Source organism: Xenopus laevis, chromosome 3S (genome assembly GCF_017654675.1).
Source record: "Xenopus laevis strain J_2021 chromosome 3S, Xenopus_laevis_v10.1, whole genome shotgun sequence".
Classification (NCBI taxonomy): Eukaryota; Metazoa; Chordata; class Amphibia; order Anura; family Pipidae; genus Xenopus; species Xenopus laevis.
This window is the reverse complement of record NC_054376.1, coordinates 36,267,367-36,289,871: the sequence shown is the minus strand read 5'-3', so window position 1 is coordinate 36,289,871 and position 22,505 is coordinate 36,267,367. Positions and strand designations below refer to the sequence as shown.

At 40.6% G+C, this 22,505-nt stretch overlaps 1 protein-coding gene across 1 annotated transcript; it reads right to left on the bottom strand.

Annotated features, from left to right (window-relative positions):
• Positions 1–1,970: 1,970 nt before the first annotated feature.
• On the bottom strand, positions 1,971–21,160 carry anp32a.S (acidic nuclear phosphoprotein 32 family member A S homeolog). The gene is made up of 7 exons (XM_018255229.2): positions 20,465–21,160; positions 13,304–13,453; positions 11,896–12,018; positions 9,836–10,034; positions 7,660–7,757; positions 7,338–7,389; positions 1,971–4,999 (listed from the first exon to the last, which is right to left on the bottom strand). Exons 1-7 carry the CDS (start codon positions 20,516–20,518, stop codon positions 4,941–4,943), a joined length of 735 nt encoding a protein of 244 aa, XP_018110718.1. The 5' UTR covers positions 20,519–21,160; the 3' UTR covers positions 1,971–4,940.
• Between the last annotated feature and the right edge of the window lie 1,345 nt (positions 21,161–22,505).

Sequence of the window (22,505 nt, the reverse complement as noted above, 5' to 3'; positions counted from 1 at the left end):
GAGCTCGTCATGTCTCATAATACAAACTTAGCTAAATACAGGGGGAGATAGTAAGGCAAAAACAAACAAATGATGCAGCCAGATTTCCCCCCACCAAGTTAAAAAAAAAAGATCAGTGGCCAGGGTGCCCCCCCCTACAAAAAAAAAAAAATAGTGCCCAACGGTTTAATAAACAAAAAGGTGGTCATTGGTGTTCAGTGGAACTTACCTGTCTACTTCCTCTGGTCCTTTCCGTGGCTTTGGCTCCTACTTCGGCAGTGGTTCCTACTTCGGCTCGGCTCCTACTTTGATGCAACTCAGCTCCTACTTTGATGCAACTCAGCTCCTACTTCGGCCCAACCCGGCTCCTTCTTTGGCGTAACTCGGCTCCTACTTTGGCAGCTCAAGGGGTCCAGGTTAATCCAGGAAATGCAGCATAGGCCCCCCTTAACATATAGGAGCCACCGGTCCCCCCAGTGCCTCCCTGATGGCGGTCCTGGCTGCTGCAAAAATTTAAATGATCTCTGAATTCCCAAGAATGAAGTAAATGAATTAGGTTATGAAAACCTTGACCCCATTAATTGGCACACATATTAGCAGGGGATACAGAAGTCCCAGTAATGTAAAATTGGTTGCTATGATGACAAGCATTTTACTAGCAATTAAGTCAAAATAATAATTTTGTTAATTTCTAGGGTAGTGCTTAAGGGACAAGTCCCTTGAAAATGAATCATCAGCTCATGAACTTACAAGTGGGTATCCACAATTATTCTATAGGTCTACCTATGCAAATCTGAAATGCAACCCATGAAGGCAGAACTGCACTTACTAACCACTTACTAGATAAAGATTGTCTCAGGCAAAATTCACGTTTTAGTGGGTCCCCATAGAAGGTAAGGAAATATTTTACGACTTGCACATCTCACAATAAGTTCCAAGGACATAACAAAGGAGAAATGCATTGCTTTATTAAAGGTACTACACATTACCTCTTCTGCTCATGGGAAAGTACAGAGAATAAAATGCTTCTTTACACATTAGGTGCACAAGTACCAAAAAAGTGTGGGTCAGCACAAGGACCAGCTCTGGTTCTGCAGACATTTAGGAGCACATTTATCAAAGAGTGAAAATAATAACACAGACCAGTGTTATTGAATACTGGGCTGTTACTTAAACATATTGGAAACCCTCTGTAAGACAGAAAAGGATAGCACTGACAAAGGAATAGGAGGATATTTAGGAACAAAGCCATATACAGAAGAACTGTAGGACTCGGGAGCAAGGAATCAGGAGAGAAATCAGTAGTGGATTCTAGGGATGCACCAAATCCAATATTTGATTCAGGATTCGGACAGAATTCAGACTTTTTCAGCAGAATTTGGCTGAATCCAAACCGAATCCTAAAAATCATGGGGCTTTTTGTCACACAAACAAGGAAGTAAAAATGTTTTTAACTGCACACAGCGCAAGGTTCTAATTCAATTAGGATTCGGTTTTTGTTGCATCCCTAGTGGAAACAAGGAGGAAGGAGAGGTTATGTCTGCATAACCCTAATGAAAATTGGAAACGTAGATCATTAATAGTGATGGGTGAATATCCACATTGAAGTGGGCGATATCGGACTGATCCGATCATGCGCCCTAGGGCCAAACGATCGGATCATAATGCAGGAGACGCAGAGATGTGGCCATGATCCGAAGGGATTTTTTAACCCGCCCGATTGAAATCTGGCCAACTTTCGACCAGATATCGACCGGGAAAGCCCGTCAGATGGCCCCACACACGGGCCAATAAGCTGCCAACTCGGTCTGTCTGCAGCTTTTATCAGCCCGTGTATGGGGGCCTTAAGGATAAATGTGAGGTGCCCAATGTAGTCCCAGCTAATTGGATTAACATGAAAAACCTTAGTACTGGTGTAAAAATGCACTAGGTTGTTTAATACTATTTGAGAGTAGTCACTATATGTGAAAAATGAAGAAATAAAAGAGGAGTTGTACAAAAAAAAGTTTTTATTGAAATTTACCAATGACAAACTGCAGTGTGTGGCTCTCCTGTCAAAACGGAAGCCGATTATAATCTGCTAATTTATATAGAGGGCATAAAGAGTCACTCCTAAATAAGAAACAAGTTCTATAAAAACCACAGAAGCCTTGGTGAACTGGAAAGAACCTCAATACAGTGACAAATCCAAATCTCGAATCGAATGCCATACTCAGAAGTGACTGAAGTTATATTCAAAACACACAATGCATTTCTAAAGTAGTGAATTTGTATCCTGGCATTGCAAGGTGAGACCAAGGGTAACTTTATTTTAGCCCAATCATTTCATTTTTATGGGTCCATAGTGGCCTATCCCTCCTACTAAATGCCATTTCTTCAACTATAGAAAATAATCATTACGTCTATCCTGTTTGTGCGGTTGATTAGTGCTAATGAGTTACCAGCCACTTCATACACAGAGTATAAAAACTTGGTTTATTAACATCATCTGTTACTAAAGCCCGATGCTTAAATTAATATAGGCAAAATAAAATGCTCATGTAATTTCAGGTATGTTACCTGTTATTCAAAATGCTCAGAACCCAGGTTTTTTTATAGTTTGGATCACCAATACCTTAAGTCTAATTAAAAACATTTGAACATAAACCCAGTTGGATTGTGTTGCCTCCAATAAGGATTAATTCCACCTTAGTTGGGACCTTAGTTGGGATCAAGTACGAGGTACCATTTTATTACTGAGAAAAAGGAAATCATTTTTAAAAATGTGAATTATTTGATTAAAATGGAGACTATGGGAGATGGCCTTGCCGTAATTCAGGGCATTCTAGATGAGTTTCCTGATAACAAATCTTATAATATACCTGTACTTGTTCTCAGAATCTATCCTGAAAATGGACTCCGGCCACCTACTCCCATTAAGGGGGATGTAAGGCCTTCCAATTAAGTTAAGGGATTCTAATAGAATCAAGCAACTTTCTAATATACATGTTTTCCTTTTTTATTGTTGTGTCCTGCCTCCTAGTGGTACCAGCTATACACCACTGTCCCCCAACTTGACTTGACTAGGAGAAATAATCAGTCTGTTTTCTGCAGCCACAGGCAGCTGCTTGCTTCATTTCTGCTGTAACTAGGCTTGCCACCTTTTCCTAAATTTTTTACCGGTTGTTGGGGGGGGGCGGGAACAAAAAGGGGCGGAGTGTGATGTCAAAAGGGGCAGCCATGATGTTAAAGGGGGGCGGGACCATGGCACAGAGATTTCAAGACAGCAAACAAGTTAAGTTTCCAGGAGATTGGAGGTGGGCCGAGGGGTCTTTTTAAAGGAATTAAGGGTTTTTTTTAGGCCGGTAAAATACCGGCCAGGTGGCAACCCTAGCTGTAACCCAATCCCTCTCCTACTGCTCAGGCACGTGTGTGCAGCAGCAGCCAATCACAGGCAAGCTAGCTCATACATTCTCTGTTCGGATTGGCTCTGGCTGCAGTGAGAGATAGCGAAAGCCGGTGACTAGAAGAGCTGAAGTAGGGCTGAATGAGGCTCCCTTTTACCGGTTCCTTTATCTTCACAACAGTAAGAATAAAGCAAAGTATATATTGCAAATGTGCTTGTTTATAGGGTTTTTATCAGCACCTCTTAACTCAACAGGAAGACTTTACATCCCCTTTAAAGGGGAAACTCTCTTAAAATCACGTATTTTGTAGGCAGGGCATACAGATCATCCCAGATAACCCTTGTCTACATCGTTACCCCTCAGCTTCCTTTAATACACACTTTTGATTCACGGGAACAGACATCTAGCATAATAAGAACTAGCTAATCAAGGAAAGCCTCGAGCTATGTGATGTTATCTGCTAATCTGTGTTTTTATACAGTGAACAACACACACTGCTGCTTGTAGGCAGCTGCTAAACAAAACTAGAATAGTCTCTTCTGCAGGAATCTACAAAAACACTCTCACATAAACATACAAGGTTATAATGCATTACAGATATTTTTGAGGATACATTTTAAAGGGAAAATAAACCCTTATTTATAAGCATGGCTTACTTTCACATTTGTTTTCTAGAAGTGTTCGGTAAAACTTGTATATGGTGATGGAATATTCTTCATACACTTAATATTTTCTGTTGAATATGTGTAGATGTTTCTGTAGTGCTTTCTTCAAAGATTCTAAAGAAATAGTGCACCGTGTGAGCAAATTATCATGAATATGGCAGAATGCTGGATTGGCTTTACTAACATGTATATTAAGATTAAGTATTGCTAAGATGTGACAATGCCCTGCTGGAAAAGCCAGTCCTTTAATCTGTATATGTATCCCACTTGTGATCAGTTGTTAAGTGTTCCTTGCTCAGCACCAATGAGAGCACAGATATTTTCTGTATCTCAAAATGTTAGTGTTGGGTGCACATTGTATGTTCTTGAACAGAACTATTGGGAAATGTAGGTGCCTGGTTTGTTACAGTCTTAGTTTAATGAATAGACTGGAAATGGCTCTGCAGTAGTATGCCACAGGGTAACACATGGCAGATTCAAATGCTCATTTGGAGAACCATCATTTTGGTGCTGCCACTGGGCCTGCTGCAAACCAACTGCTAGTGAAGTAAAAATGTTAAGACTTCTTTTACTAACAAAAATAAAAAAAACAGTGACATTAAACTAATTCAAACACATTAGTGATAGTAGTCCCACTGCACAGAATCTGCTAAAGAAAAGCTGAAGAACAAGTTGCAAGAGCTGCAAGAGCAACAGTAGGAATACAAGGTGCGATCCTCCATTTTCAGTATCTGTCCAGCTTAAAGGAACCTTACAATGAAAATAAAAAACAAAAAATAGGGAAATTCATGGTAAAAACAGTCAAATTACAACAAAAAATTTAGAAAGGATTTTAGGGTTCAGTCCTCCTTTTTTTCTTTATCAAAATTTGTCTCAGTCCTCCATTCTTTCATTTCCATACAGTTTTTGATTAGTCATCATCTTCCCCGTCATCGTCCTGGTCTCGCTTTCTCTTTTCCCCATGTTCGGCTGTAAAGAAAGGCAATGGTTGGATATCAGAACATCATAATAAGATTCCGTGCACATTCTATTGCTGCTGTGATTTCAGCTGACTATTGGTTGTATTTAACCTCACCATTTAAAAAAGAAGCATGAAACAGTTCAGGATGGACACCAAGATCATTTTATCTGCAGTTTCAAAGCATGCACCATGTGAGGTGTCAGGAATTCCAAAATAAATATATTTAATATAATATTAAATATTAGAATTAACATAAATCATCAAAACGGCACAAGTCAAATCTGCCAGAAGCCGATACAGCAAGACTGATTAATAATCAGAATATACAGACTGCACTGGGTCCTGTGTTGTCATGTAATCTAATGTGGATTTTTTAACTAAAGTATAGAGATAGGAGATAGGTTTCTTTTTCATTATAGAAATTAAAAATGCGATTTTATTTTTTTGCCTTTACATGCCCTTTAAGATCACAGTGTGTATAAAACTCTTTCAGTAATTTTAAAGATTACAAGTATTTAAAAGATTTTAGGCAATGCAATATTACTGTTAAACTGGAATACCCCATCTATTTTTATGGGTCATGCCATTTGCCCATGTGGTCCTTCGGGCATAAGCATGTTCTATGCTTTCAAATAGAAGCTCCGCTCGCACTCCCTGTCCTACGTGTTGATTGCACGGTGATGAAGGGATCGGCATCCTCCTACTGCAAGTAGATAAGGAATCACTGGCACTCAAGGGCAGGTGCAAGCAGGGACAAGCCCTTGCGTTTTATTAGCAGAAAATGTGACATTTCGGGTCTGGCCTCTTTATCAAGCATGCTTGATTAAGGGGCCTGACCCCGAAACGTCGCATTTTCTGCTAATAAAACGCAAGGGTTTGTCCCTGCTTGCACCTGCCCTTGAGTGCCAGTGATTCCTTATCTACATGCTCTATGCTTGGCCATTTACAGCAAATCCTTTAGACTGAAGCTCTGGTCCCAATTATTTTTCTTTTTTTCAGCACTGTGGAATGCCTTTTCTCCTGTGTATATCATATTAAGTGACTTGGAGCTGCCAGCACACAGTCTCCTAGGAGGAGACACAGTCACCAGCCAATTTGAAGTTATATATATTTACAAGCTTTCACTCTGCTAATAATCCACACTAATCATTTTCATTAACATTTCAGAGCTAACCAAGATTCCTAATTTTGATATCTGCAGTGCTAGACAGCTGAGGTCAAGAAAATGATTGAAGCAAGGGGTCTCATGCCTAGATATATGGTCAGTTCAAGTTAACAGTCACTCTTTTTATCTTATTTAGTTTATATGCAGGATGGAACTTAAAGGAACAGCAACACCAACAAATTAGTGTTTTAAAGTAATAAAAATATAATGTACTGTTGCACCAGCTGCACTGGTGAAACTGTTGTGTTTGCTTCAGAAACTCTACCATAGTTTATATAAACAAGCTGCTGTGGAGCCATGGGGCAGTCATTCCAAGCTGAAAAAGGAGAAAAGGCACAGCTTACATAGCAGATAACAGATAAGCTCTGTAGAATACAATGGGATTCAACAGAGTTTATCTGTTATCTACCATGTACCCTGTGCTTAAAGGACAAGGAAAGGCAAAAAAATAAAATCCCATTTTTACTTTCTTTAATGAAAAAGAAACCTATCTCCAATATACTTCAATTAAAAAATGTGTACCATTTGTATAAGAAACCTGACTATGCAGTGAAATTCTCCCTTCATTTACTGCTGTGGATAGGAATTGTCAGATGGTCACTAACTGCTGAGCAGGGAAACAATCATACTTATGAACAGCAGGGGGAGCCCCCGCCTTACTTCCCAGCCATGCAGAACTCAAGCAGCTTTGTTTATGATGATCCCTAAGCAGCCCAGACCCCACTGAGCATGTGCAGGGTCAGGCAAAGATGTTTAACAAAGTTACAAGATGACAGCCCCCCTGTGGCCAACTTTGAAAGCATAAATCATTTGTTTGATTAGGCTTTGTGGTGCAGTAAATTTATGCTTATATTTAGTATACAAAATACAGCATTTCTAGCCTTATTCTATTTTAGACTTTCCTTGTCCTTTAAATGGCTATACCGCACCTTACTATATACATATAGTATTGTTGCTGAAGCAAACATACCAGTTTTAGCACAGCGGGGCAACACTACACTATATTGAGATATTACTGTTCCTTTAACTATTCTGCACGTCATGGCAATATACTATCAGTAAGTAGCTCCTCGAGTGGTAAAACATTATAAAATACACTGATTTATGTAAGAAGATTGATACTAAAGCATTTACAGTATTATTAGTATAGATCCAGCAGTAGCATGGAATCATTCACATACCTTCTTCATCAGCTTCATCTTCATCCCCTTTTTTGGAAGCGTCCTCATCCTCCTTAAAAACAAACAGCAGCACATTATAAGATTTCCAGCAGTCATAGTTTAAATTAACTGTTGATTATCTAATAAGAGCTGCAGTTGCTGTAATAATAATATTTCCACTATGCATCCAAGCAGGAGGTTGGTCTTGTATGAAGTTGGCATTGCTGTGGCAGTACAGATAAAAATTCACTGTTATCATAAGAAAAGGATTCCAGTATTTTGCAATACAGGAATAATGTTAACAAGTAGGCTGAACAATACAGTAAATTGTCGGCTTTTGTACCTCTTCCTCTCCGCTCACTTCCTCTTCCTCCCCTTCCTCCTCATCCTCATCGTCTTCACCTTCTTCGCCTGGCGGTGCATCCTCATCATAATCGTCTTCTATAAAAGAGAAGGATAACTTTATTTATTTGTCATGAACTCAAGTATAAGCTTCAGATTATCGTATAGAATATACAAGGGTTCCTTTATAATAGTAGCTACACACGGTCTGGTTACAGTGTAGGACACAAATTCTTACCCAAATCGCTGGTCTGCAGTATATTGTGTAATGACATAGCACCAGAACATCAAGGACATATACACCTTAAAGCTGCTACATTTCTTGACTGTCAGGTTGGCCATAGGCTACTTAGACGTAACTGAACTGGAGTTTGTTGCTAGGAGTGCAATAAAAGCATCAGAGATTCACTTATTGTCATGTCTCTATACATGATCCTTGCACAAATTGCCAGGTACAGGTTCTTTATGAATAAGCTGAAAGGTGCACAGTACAGTGGTCACAGGAAAGGTTTCCCCTAGTTCCTTTTCAGGAGAAAAAAATATTTTGTGTGCATATTTACAAACTGTAAGCTTAGGTCAGAATACCGGAGTATTATCCGAGTGGCTTCTTCAGTTCAGCTATCTATGTATCCAGGAGTGAGACACCACAAAGTGTTTGGTTGGGTTTCATTTTTAGGGCGAGCGGACCCTTTTTGACCTGTTGCAGAAGTCATTGTTGTTTTACTTTAATACATTCTAAAAGTGCAAGGCAAGAGCCTTGAAGGCACTGCTCCACATTCTTACTTTGGAGCTGGTACAGCAGCCCTGTTTTGAAGACACACTTGTGTACACACAACACTGGCTTACTGAATTAAAATAAGTAATCTATCAAGCTACAAAATAATTCTAGTATTCTTGTGGTGCCTAATGTGTCGGTGACTCAATGTGTAGAAAAACAAGAGTGGGAATAGTTTCCAGGGTAACCTGGAAAAGGATTACATTGGGAACATTTCTATATTATGGATGTGTCTGTAGTGCTGAGAATTCATTTGACTGTTCAGTGAAAATACTTAACAGTGAATTAGAATGTAGAGAAATTCAAGGTTAATGCCATTAATTAAACAAGGCAAATATGTGTAATGGAATACCTGAATGGCAATTGACATATGCAGTTTTCAAGCCATAAGTATGAAGCTGAAACCCAAACAGTGAACACTTAGGGTGTTATTTATTAAACTCTGAATGCCAAAAACCCGAAAAATTCGTGTTTTTGGGATTTATTATACCCAGAGAATGGAAAAAGTCTGAATCCGAAAATCTGGCATCTCAGAACTGCCAAAGTTGTATATAAGTCAATGGGAGAAGTCCCGAAGATATTTTGATCTGAGCTGGGTTTCATGCAATAATCTGAAGATTCCATGGTTTCTGGGCAAAAATCCGAAAAAGAAGCGTTTTCGGGTGGAAAATCTGAAAAATTCGATTTTTCGTGATTTTTTCTCGCATGGAAAATTTTCGGGAAAATGTATTGATAAATAAGGGGAAAAAACCTGTGCTGATTTAGTCAGATTCGTTTTCGTTTTGGGCCTCTAATTGTAAAAAAAGAGGAAAAGTGTTAGGGCTCTCACACATGGCTGTTTTTATGCCGCCTTTTAAAAACATTTTGCCATGGAGTAAAAATGCCAGTTGGAAAACGGAGGACTTTTTTTTATGTATATTTAAAATCTCTCCCAGTTTCTATTTAGCTTCAATATCAGTTTCATATATTGAGCATTGTTGCACATTATAACACATAATACGAATGCCCTGAAGGGGTAAAAAACTGTAGAAATAGTGAATTATTGTGGCTGCATTTTATAATCTGGAACAATGTAAAAAACAAAAAAACAAGTTACCTAATGAATTGCGTCACAGCATTACTATCCCAATCGAGCCCAAGGCCAGTCAAGCATGATGATTTCTTTACTAAATTTGCTGGCAGATAGGTGTATTGTTGAAAGCAGATATATGGACACTAGTGCAGGCAGTAATAAGGTACAAGGTACAAGCAAATTCTGGTTGTGTAAAGAAGGCCCATATGTCAACTGGCAATGTCTCAGGAAATTACAATAGTAAATTTAAAAGTTACAGACTTTACAGGAAGAAGTAGACTTTACTGGAATTTAAGAGGAGCTTATAGAGACCTTATCTCCAGCACTTACCATCTTCATCGTCCTCGTCATCGTCCAAGCCCTCTACATAACCTTCAGCATCAGAATCAGGCGCTTCTTTGTCATCTCTGTCGTACCCATCAAGATAAGTGAGTTGGGGAAGGAGCTTGAATACATTTTCTCTATAGTCATTGAGGTTGGTAACCTCACAGTTAAATAGATCCAAGCTCTTTAGATGCTCTAGCTTTTTCTGCAGAGATTAAAACATGGGATATAAGGTAACAAAGGAACTTTATCCAATGACTTATAACAATTGGAATTGGTTTATTAACCCATCGCCAACAGAATCGTAAATTCCCCAATAGCTATTCATATTTAGGCATGACATTATACCAGGCACTATGCAAAATATAACTATATATGATCACATTTTAGCAACTACATCAAAGAATATAACCCCCCCAGATTTTTCACAACCCACTCCTTCCCCACTCCATTCCAACACACTAAACTGCTAAATTAATTATAGTGTCTTACCACACACTATACTGAGGAAAATGATTCAGTGCTCCCTTTCTACACCTTCCACTTTACAGCACCAACATTGAGCAATGAAAGGTAAGTTCTCTTGCAAGTGTGCATTAAGGGGCAGATTTATTAAGGCTGGAATAGTAAATTTGAATTTCGAATTGTTATTTCGAGATTTATCAAACCTATATCAAACCTATACCCTGGGAATAATTTGAATTTGATTACTCGCCACCTAAAACCTGACGAGTTCATGTATAAGTCAATGGGAGAGGTCCAGTGACCAATTCGAAGATCTTCCTGACATTCGTGCTTTTTCGGAGAAAAAACTCTATTCGAGTTAATTCTATTAAAGAGTTTTCGGGTCGGTAATATTAGTTTTTGTTTAAGATATTCAATTTTTTTCTTAAATAACCTCCCAATCGAATTTCGAGTATATTCGAATTTATTAAAGTTAAAAAAAACTAGGGATGCACCAAATCCACTATTTTGGATTCGGCCGAACCCCCGAATCCTTCATGAAGGATTCGGCCGAATACCGAACCGAATCCTAATTTACAAATGCAAATTAGGGGTGGGAAGGGGAAAACATTTTTTACTTCCTTGTTTTGTGACAAAAAGTCACGCAATTCCCCTCATATGCAAATTAGGATTCGGTTCGGCCGGACAGAAAGATTCGGCCGAATCCTGCTGAAAAAGGCTGAATCCTGTCCGAATTCCGAACCGAATTCGAATTTCGACCTTTGATAAATGGGCGTCCCCATTTTGTCACTTCAGTTAAAGCACCAGTAACATCAAAATTAGTTAGTATACATAGAAAAAAAAACACCAAGGCAAATTAAACTTTAAAATCGCAAAGCCAGTTCATTAAGAAATAACTTACCTAAACACCGCTTCTGCTCCTCTTCAGAAAAGGCGACAGGGCGATGTTCCATCGTGCGGCGCTCGATTTCTCCTCCCTGACTATCTCCTATAAGGAAGTCAGGGAGGATAAATCGAGCGCCATTTGATGGATCGCCCGATCGCTTTCTGAAGAGGAGCGCAAGCGGAGTTTCGGTAAGTTCTATCTTAATAAAGACTTTGCAATTTTAAAGTTTAAGTTTGTCTTGGTGGGTTTTTTTTCAATGTACACTAACGAACGGTAGTCAGCCAGCTCAGCAAAGTAGTCAGACAGATCAGAAGGAGAGCAGGGGGCTAGGCTAGGGAACTGTTCCAAACCATTACAAATTATGAAAAGTCTGCATATTTTTTAATTGACGTATAATGCAAAGTTGCTTGAAATTGTGTTTACTTTTCAAAAAGCTTAAGTTATGTTCTTGTGGAGTTCCCTTTAATAACAGTCAGCCACCATATGTTATACATTGCTTACAAAACACTTGCTCATTACCTGCTTTAATTGGACAACCCAAATATTTCAGTCTTGGGCACAGTAGACAATCAGTATTATCCATCCTAAAAATGTAACACTTGAAACATAACACACTATAATACATTAACATTTAGCGCAAGTCGACTGAAGTAATTTGCTGTTTATTTAGTGGAAGCCCCAATGATGTGAACCCCAGAAGTTTAAGCTGCCTCACCAGAGGTTCTACTGTGCTCAGGTCCTTTATCCTGTTCCCACTTAGGTTGAGGTGTGTGAGGTTTGGACATTTTTCTGCCAATACTTCCAGTCCACCCGAGATGTTGTTATCGCTCAACTCCAGCTGAAAGTCAAAGGAATACCCTAAGGATTGGAACCCCAGCTGTACCACACCAAGCACCCACTTGGTGCAGGGTCTGCATCAAAAGACACACAAAGAAAAGGATGTTACATCCTGCATAGGCTAAATGCAATAAATAGGCTGCTGCAGGAGATTCCCATGATTGAACCATTGAAAGCAGATCTTGGGGTTGGGGCAGCCTTTATGTCTATTAACAATCTAAATCTATTAAACAATAAAGCAGAATTGTAATTTTTCAGTCTGGCTGAAAGCCTGGTGATCAACCACACGTGCCAAAATAATCAACTAAGTATCTTATATTATAGCATTCTGAAATGTGATCATATTACTTTTTAAAGCAGGTTTGCACTTCCCTGGGACCATCCATTGGTTGGGTAAAATTCTTAACTCTCAGTATGTAAATGTTAGCATATAGTGATGAGCGAATTTATTCGCCAGCCATGGATTCACGGGGGAAATTCCAAATTTGACCATGTGTGAATTTTTTCGCTAATGCATTTGGAGAAAAAAAAGTCGCCATAAGAAAAAACGACCATTGACTAATGCATTTGGAGAAAAAAGTCGCCATAAGAAAAAACGACCATTGACTTTAATGCATTTGGAGAAAAAAAAGTCACCATAAAAAAAAAACGCCCATTGACTTTAATGCATTTGGAGAAAAAAGTCGCCATAAGAAAAAACGGCCATTGACTTTAATGCATTTAGAGAAAAAAGTCGCCATAAGAAAAAACGGCCATTGACTTTAATGTATTAGGACAAAAAAAGTCACGCATTTGGAGCATTGTCGAGCAATAATTTGTTGACTTCAATGCGTTTCACAAAATTTCACTCATCACTACTAGCATAGCAATATCCATTGTCTTGTCTACAAAGCACCAGAGATCAGTGGAACTCATCTACAAGTTCTATGAACAAAACCACCTCTGAAAGCAAAAAAATAAAAATATTTGCAGGGATGAAAACGAACCACTTATTGCGTTATACTAATTTACCTGATGTCATGCACAGTTTACAAGTGAAGATGGAAACATGTCTCTTTGTTACAGTATCCTTGTAATCTTTTTCATGTAGGTCTAGTTCATTCTCCAAAGCTATTGCAGGATGACTATGTTGAATCCAGAGGATTTATTTTAACAGGCAGCTTCAGAATAAATGCAATCTTTATGGTGATAATGTAGACGGAAACATGGCAGTGAGATGACTACTGTAAAATAGTAAGAGGGTATTTCCTCGAGAGTATTCTGTGTGGAGAGTAAAGGAGACTTACCTTTTTCAGTTTGTTTAATTTTGGTAAGTTGGCAATTGAGTTAAGGCAGACATTTATTGTGCTCAGAAATTCCAGTCCTTCAAATTCATCCGTCAGACCTTCGATTTTTCCTTCCTTTGACCGACAGTTATCCAGGACAAGCTCTTTTACCTACAAGCAAAGAAAATCCAAATAGTCTTTCAGCAAGTTGATCACTAGAATATCCTCTTTTTTTCTTTGATAAAATAAATGTTTGATATTTTTCTATTGTAGTGATCAATAAGCTAATATTGTACTGAACAGCTTTCAAGCTAATGCCATACTTAGGAATTTGTAGAAACTCATAGCTGACTACCAAAAATTAGGCTTGCTTGTTTTCTATAGAACAAAATAAAGGAAGGACACATGGCTTGTTAAACTGGGGGCATGGAAACTGCTTTAAGTCAGTGGTAAGTAGCAGCTAAAGTGCAAATGGTGCATTGGTGTTTTTTATAGTTATTTGGTGGTCATTGCAAAGGGTGCTACTAACATAAGACAAGGTGAAAATCTTGTCTCAGATGGAAGCGCTCATCTTTTTTGCCTCCCATGATACTTTCAGAGCAGACATTCTAGTTATTAAACCAGAAAATTGTCTCTTCTGGTGCAGAGACCACAATTTTGCTCTCTTCACTAACAATGCAAACCCATTTAACCATTGTTACATTTTTGAGCAGGGCGGGGTGCAACATTAGGTAGGCTGCCTAAGGGTGGCCTTAAAGGGCTTATTCACCTTTAAATTAACTTTTAGTATCATGTAGAGAGTGATATTCTGAGACTTTACAATTGGTTTTCATGTTTTATTATTTGTTTTTTTTTAGTTATTTGGATTTTTATTCAAAAGCCCTCCAGTTTGCAGCTTCAGCAATCTGGTAGCTAGGGTCCAAATTCCCCTAGCAACCATGCGTTGATGTGAATAAGAGACTGGAATATGAATAGGAGAGGGTCTGGATAGAAAGATGAGTGATAAAAAGTAGCAGTCCAATACATGTGTAGCTTTACAGAGTATTTGTTTTTTTATGGGGTCAGTGACCCCCATTTGAAAGGTGGAAAGTCAGAAGGCAAATAATGGAACAACTATAGAAAATAAATAATGAAGACCAAAAGAAAAGTTGCTAAGAATTGACCATTCTATAACATATCTAATATAAGTAATTCTAAAATAACTGGACTTGCTGAGTAATCATTGAAGATGTTTCACTACTCATCCGAGCAGCTTCAACTGACTGGAGAAGCTGCTTGGATGAGTAGTGAAACGTCTTCAATGATTACTCAGCAAGTCCAGTTGTTTCAGAATTACTTATATCAGATATACCATGACCTGGATGAATGAAAATCTTCATAGACATATTCTATAACATACTAAAAGTTAACTTGAAGGTGAACCACCAAAATCACCCACGTTCACTAAACATATCCCAACTCCTTTGATGATATCACCAGGCATATCCTACTCCCCTACAGTGACGTCCCCACCCAGATATGAACTAAATATCAAAATAGGCCCTGGCCTTTTTAAGTACACAAAGGCCCAAACAGCCCGCCACCAGCCCAATACATAGTGATTTTCTAGGACACCTTACGGCAGCACCTTGAATGAGGACCAGGCCTGTCCCCACCTACCTCTGGCGCCACAGTAACGGGCAGATGTGGCTACATAATGACCTGGGCAACACTATTGTAGACAGAGGTCATATAATTAACTCTGCCTGTCCAACTGTAATGTCTGTGCTTCAAAAAAAAAAAAAAAAGATTTCAGCTGGTTGACATAAAGGCTCTATCATTCTGGAAGATATTTGTACAAAAATTGCAAACAAACCCCTTCCTCTTCATACTGTCTAGCACTAAAATTTATGTTATCTGTGCATGGATTTCACATGCAGTTACAAGAATGCCATTTAGAGACTTAAAGGGGACCCGTCACCCAACAAAATTATTCAAAATCATATTTTATCACATTAGTCAAGCAAAATGAACTTTAATTACACTATATAAATTATTTGAATCTTGTTTCCTTTAGTCTGGGAATTCATAATTATAGCAAGCAGGCAGGAGCCATTTTGAGGACACTGTTATTAAGACAAGCCTTGCATCATCTCAGAATCTTGTTTGTGCACCAGAATGGGGGACTCGATGTCCATCCCCATGCCCTGGCTACACAATTAAACGGTGAAGAGAACGAGGGAATGTGGGGAGAGCAGTGACATCTAAGAAATGCTGAATGGAAAGTAATTGTCTGCCCTGCCTCTATGACTAAGGCATTGAGGAGGGGCAAACAATATTTGATTGACAGCTGAGATTTTTAAATGAGCTTACAACAGCTATGAATGCTTTAATAAAAATAGAAACTAGTAGTAATACAGTAAATGCTAGCAAAGAGCTCCAGAGAGCAAAACCAGGGATGTAACTAGAGAGGAAGCAGACCCTGCTACTGCTGGAGCCCAAGAGGGGAACTGACTGATAAGCTAAGTCTATGATTATAAGAAATGTTGTATTCCCAAAGTAAAGGGGGCCCTTATATGATGATACTATGGGATTCGTAAAGCATTATTATGTCACTTAACATACAGTAAGTCACTGTTCTGCTAATTGCCAAGAATGGACAGCCCACCATCCCCGCTCTAAATAAAAGCAAATGGGTTGTCATTACTGTGTAAATATACAACAGAATATCTTATGGGATTATTTATTAAACTCCGAATGGCAAAAACCTGAACAAAATGTGTTTTTTACTATAAAATCCAAACGTTTAGTGCAAAAAAAAAAAAAATGGAATTTTTCGGGATTTATTGTACCACGAGGATGGAAAAAGTCAGAATCTGAAAATCCAGCATCTCAGAACTGCCGAGGTTGAATATAAGTCAATGGGAGAAGTCCCCAAGATATCTTGATCTGCCCTGGGTTTCGTGCAATAATCCAAAGATTTAGTGGTTTTTGGGCAAAAATCTTAAAAAATGTGAGTTTTCGAAAAATCCGAAAAAATTTGTACGATTAGTTTTTTTCACATTTTTTTACCCCCGCACAGAAATTTTTTGGGAAAAATGTATTGATAAATAAGGGGAAAAAAACCATGCGGATTTGGTCTGAGTATTTTTCAGAAAATAATCAGATAAATTGTAGGGATGCCCCAAATCCAGGATTCAGTTCGGCCAGGATTCTGCCTTTTTCAGCAGGATTCGGGGACGGAGGGAAATCACGTGACTTTTTGTCACAAGACAAGGAAGTAAAAAATGTATTCCCCTTCCCACCCCTAATGTGCATATGTAAATTAGGATTCGTGAAGGATTCGGGGGTTTGGCCGAATCCAAAATAGTGGATTCGGACTCGGTGCATCCCTAATAAATTTGGACTTTGATAAATGGGCCACTAGATCTTTCCAATTTATATACAACTATACTACCTCCTGAAGAAACTATGGAAGAACACAGACTACTACCTGTACACAACAGTGTATTCAGACGCAGACTTGCAGCACAACTCAGGCTAGGATCTGAATAAGGCACATTGGAGAGCAATCCTGCACCTTAGCTTTATTATGCATTAATAGATTATTTGTCAAATAAAAATATATTTGCAGGAGGTTTTATTTAATTTCTATCTAATGATTTTAAACATGGAGTTGCAGTAGAATTCAATTGGACCAGTGACCCCTGTCTTATAACTGTCCTGCCTCCTGGGTACTGGGAAGGCCAGAGTGCAGACCAAGAGGAAAATTTAGGATACAACAGTGACATGTTGACAGTATAAGAGAAAAATGACTGGAGAGAAAAGATTGGCAGTCAGGTAATATTTTTACTATGAAACTACGGGGATTTGGAGCTGTAAAAGCCAGAGCACAGGTATAACTACTCCAGAGAGTGGACATGTCCTTTTAAAGGACACATATAACAGAACTAAAAAAAAAAAACAGTCTTGTAGGCAATTCTGAATAATATATGGTGCTGGTTTCACATTGGGCTAATACTTAATATTTTCTTTAAAATCAGACCCTTTATTGGAGCTCCCTATATATCTGCTATGATTCCTGTCTGTGTTTCAAATGAGGGGTGGGCATGTCCTAAAGTTCCCTGCCTGAAGCACAATAGGAGGGGGGGGGTAGTCAATCACAGCCTTGCAGTCACACAAGCAAAGACTGGCTTCAGTTTTCTATCAGGTCAGCCTAGTTGCTGATTGGTTCCTGTCCTACAGAGTTATGAGGGCCTGGGAAAGGAAGTGAAACAGATGGATGAGACTAGCAGGGTTTTTGCATATACACACACACACTCACTTCTGGCAATGCATTCAAAACACCAAGAAAAAGGCCAAAGTCAGTCTATGATTGTTTGTTAAATACAGCAACATTTGCATCATATAAACACTGAATAGCCCGTTGGATGAGTTATGACTAGTTATATCTAGAAATAATTTCTGTATAATCAGGTGTTATTACCTTTATAATTCACGGATATAATTCTACAGAAAATAAAATCCAATAGAAAATTGCATACAGTGAATTATTAAGTGATTTTCTGCATTTAATTATTAAGATAAAAGTCTGTGGTAGTGATTTGCGGGCTGGCCCGATACCCACGGGACCCGCGGATTGGGCGGGTTTGGGCAGACCTTGCACCCCCATTTGCCACCTTACACTGCCGGCTTCAAACTTCCCCTTTTATAGATGCGCGCCTGCTCGATTCGCCCCTTTTTTGACATCGGTGGGGCGGGTCTATAAAAAGTTGTAGTTCTATAACATACTAAAAGGTTTCTTAAACATGAACCACCCTTTAATCCCATACAGCATCTAAAATGAAAGTCAGTATTGTGAACATACGACGTACAATTGGGTTTTAGGCTGCAAACATGTTGTGAGAATAGCAGTTGCCCCTCCAAGATGCTTGTATTACAAGAGATATCTATAAAACTATGCGCGTGTGTGGAGGAGGTTGCACATTGGGCATCTGGAACAAGGCACCTGTTCGTGTGTGTGTGGAAGGGGCAGCTGCAATGTGGCTGGCTGGGATCCTCCACCCAGGAGAGGAGCTTTGTGAGGATGTTTGTGCTGCCGAGTGAATTGACAGAGGCGCAAGCATGTCGCACGTACTCAGGCTTGCCAGGTTGTCAGTTTTCCAGCCAAATTGGGCTACTAATTTAAAGCCCAGACAAGTTTTTAAAGTACAAACTAGCCAAGGTATGAATTTGGGATACTTTTTGGGCCTTTTGCTGGTTTGTAACTTGGAAAGAACCAGCCAAAATGTTTTCTTGCCCTAATGTGTTGAGCCTGCATCTCCCAAAAAATTTTTTTAAAAAAAAGTTGCCAACTGTCAAGTTTAATGTAAGACTACAGTACCCAGCATGTCCTTTTTCAAAGTTGGGAGTTACCAGATTTTGGGCTCTGTACCCCAGTCTCCTGTCACTCAAACATTCTAGCATTTTCCGGTCTTTTTCCTCAATTTCAGACTATTTTAGGGCAAACATCTAGACTAAAATGTCTAGACTGAGGTTGACCTGTTTTACCAATATTTATTGAAACGGTATATGTATTGGGGCCTTATGGAGCACCTATACCTCATGGACCCCCTCTGTAGTTACGCCCCTGGCCAGGGTTACCACCGGCCTGACCAGTAAAAATGATGCTTGACCCCAATGTTATTAATAGGGAAAAATCTAAATATACAGGAAGGCCGGTATTTTTTTCCAAAAAAGGTGGCAACCCTATTGCCACCTTTTCCTGAATTTTTTACCAGCTGGTGGGGGGCGGGAACAAAAAGGGGTGGATTGTGATGTCAAAAGGGGCAGGCCACATCGCAGAGATTTCAAGAAGAACAAAAATTAAGTTTACAGGAGATTGGGGGCGGGCGAGGGGTCTTTTTAAGGGTATTACAAATTTACCGGCAGCTACATTGGCAGTAAATGTGTAATACTGGCCCTGGCAGGGGCCACTGGCCAGGTGGCAACCCTACCCTGGCCCATTTTGCTTCAATGAAAAATTTGAAAAAGGCATATTTTCATTTAATTACTTTTTTTTCAACTGCATATATTCTGTTATTTTTTAGCTACTTTTGAAGTGCCTCTTGGCTAGTTTTGGGCTGGTTTTAAGCCGACTTCGGCTGGTTTCGAAAAAATAAACCCGGCAACCGTGCCCGTGCTGAAGCGCACAGATACAAGGAGGGCTCAGTGAATAGGCACAATGTCAGAGAAGCGACTACGTATTGTCTCTCTGCCCTTCCTGGGGACAACTCTACAAAATGGCATCGCCCTATTTGTCATGTGACTGGAATTCCACCATTGCCCCGTTAGACTCGACGCCCAACGCAATACAGGAAGCTGCTACGATGTCAGGGCGGCGGATTAATGTCTCCTTACTGCCCTTTCACAATTAGAGGCATCCGCGCCGCCAACATAAAGTCCGACGCTGCTGCCATCATGCTCTAAAGATGGCGGCGCTGCCTGATATCCGGACACATCATGGGGCCGCGATCCCTCCCTGCCCAAACCGCTAGGGACAGTGCAGAGGCGATACCCTCCGCGATAAGCCAGGTGGGTGTCCGGCGGCACAAGGAAGTCTCTTCACACCCTAATTCAGTAAAGACGGCACTAAATAGCCCCTGTGGGTGTGTGACATCGCGCGCTCCGCCCCCTCTTCTATGATCTAACGCTTATATAAAAGTCCTAAGGCTCCGGCCGCAGGAAATAACAACGAGCTCGGCTGTAGTTGACAGGTGCGCTACCGACTTCTATCCGAGGGGCTCCGATATACTCGCGCCGGGCGGGGAGAAACGCGGCTTCGAAGGAAGAGCGGCTAAAACGCACAATGTCGGACTGTAGGAGCTCAGTTAATAGGAAAGTAGCCGGTGCGCTGCTGCTCCACTGTATGAGGCGCTCAGTCAGGTGTGTGAGTAAGGTGTGTGTAGGGAAGAGATGTAAGTAAGGAGTGTATAGGGAAGAGATGTACGTAAGGTGTGTATGAGAATGAGGCTGGCGCGTTCGTACGATTACAAAGTTCCCAACACGAGCCCTCTCCATTCCCAGCTAATGAGCAGCGTCACAGAGCTCAGTCCTGTGTGTCAGGTGCCCCCTAAACCCAAAGCGACACTTTGTACCCGCTGCCCCGTTCTTCTTTCAGAGCCCGCCTCTCCCACAGTAAGTGACAAGCGCATCGCTCCTTACATCGGCCGGCGTCCTGTTGCGCAGCTCCAGGTGGATCCTCTTCTTCATATCCATTGTGCGGCTGGTACTGTGCTCTCTCTGCTCACCCGGGGACGGGCTCTGCGCTTCGCGGGTCCTGCGCTGCACCGCGGTAAACACTAACCTACTATTTCAAGGGGCGGGAGCTTGTTTACCGACAGCGCGCTAGCCCAATCAGAAGCGGAGCTCAAGGGGACGCAGCCAATAGCTCCCAGCGGTAGGGTCCTTCAGTGAGTGGCAGTGGTGCCCTGCGCTGAGCCGAATTGCCTAGAGAGGGTAAAGGAGGGAACGCGCACTGCAGGAAGAGCCTGGCAATGTCGATCCGGACGGTCTATTATCTGCCTGAGGCATCTCCCTGTGCTTCATGGCCGGAGCTGCTCAAGTTCGACCCAAAGTGGGTGAGGTAGATCGAGGGGGAAGCGCTACCTCGCTGCGTGCCAATGAGGGCAGCTGTTCCTGGGAAATAAACATGGTTTCTGTGTGGATGCGAGGTAACAGCTGCTCTCCTCACAACTGGCCGCAACTTCTTCAGCCCACAGCGTTTCCTGGCACATAAACACCCCCATTCTCTCAGGCATGATGAGACCTCTCACCAGTTATGATGTAGGAGCGGAGGCTTCCCACTGGACCGTGCCAACTGTGATGTGCCAACGGGGGGGGGGGGTGCTTTACTAAAATACAAACTCTGGAGTTCGTCTAGTCCTTTCTTTTCACCTGTGCTGAGTTTTTATATAATTTCATACAGTGCTATACTTTTTTTTTGTATGGAATACAGCTTGTGACACTTGGGGGCACATTTACAAGGTTCGAATTAAAAATTCTAATTTCAAGTTGTTTTCAAGTGTAATTCGACTAGGGAATAGTCCAAATTCTATTCAAATTAAAAAAAAAAAAAAGAATCGAAATTTGAATTTTGAAATGTATCATGTACTGTCCCTTTAAGAATTCGAATTGAAAAACCTGCTGAATTGGTGTATTAGGCTATGGGGGACCTCCTGCAATCAATCTGGAGTCATTTTATTAAAAAAATAGTTTTGTTTTTTTTTTTGGTGAAAAAATTTTAATCAAATTCGATTTGAATTTGCAGCTCGATCCTATTCACCCATATTTTTTTTTTTTTTTTTAATAAATTTCGATTGGTCGTTTTTTTTCAAATTTCGACCCTTGATAAATCTGCTCCTTTAATACACCTTGGTACAGGAGCACAGACACCTAAACCTTCAGCAAAGCAAAAGAACAAATGTAATTGTAGAAGGTGACGGGCGCTCACAGAGTTCCTCCAGGTCAAAATTCAAATACATAAAAATTATATTGGATTAAAAATCCTACACGTAGCCTTACTCGTTTCATGCGCCATCAGCTTACTGTTAACATGGCACAGTCATGCACATAACGCTTGAGGCTATGATTATTTTGTAATAAAGTAGCACAAAGGCTGGTTACTACAGTAAAGTCTTTTATTCACAACTGCTCCTAGCACCTCTCTCCAAATGTTTGCAGATTGCCATGATTTTTACCCATAATGCAACATCTATTTCCAGGCTTTCAGCATTATTGTGCCCTCGACACACAGCCTTAAAGGGGAAGGAAACCTAGTCGGCGCAAACCCCCCACCCCCCCTCCCGTTTGTTGCCCATCCTCCCTCCTCCCCCTGGCCTACCCGTCCCGCTGGGTAAATGCCCCTAACTTGTTACTTACCCTTCTGTGCAGGTCCAGTCCAGGGAGTTCACAGACGACATCTTCTTCCACGCAATCTTCTTCCTGCTTTGAACGGCGCATGCGCAGTAGGATCATTTCGCCGGTAGGATCTACTGCGCGTGACTTTTGGCGCATGCGCAGTAGATCCGTACCGGCGAAATGATCCTACTGCGCATGCGCCAAAACGCCGTTCACAGCAGGAAGAAGATTGCGTGGAAGAAGATGTCGTCTGTGAACTCCCTGGACTGGACCTGCGCAGAAGGGTAAGTAACAAGTATGGGGCATTTGCCCAGTGGGACGGGTAGGCCAGGGGGGGGAGGGAGGG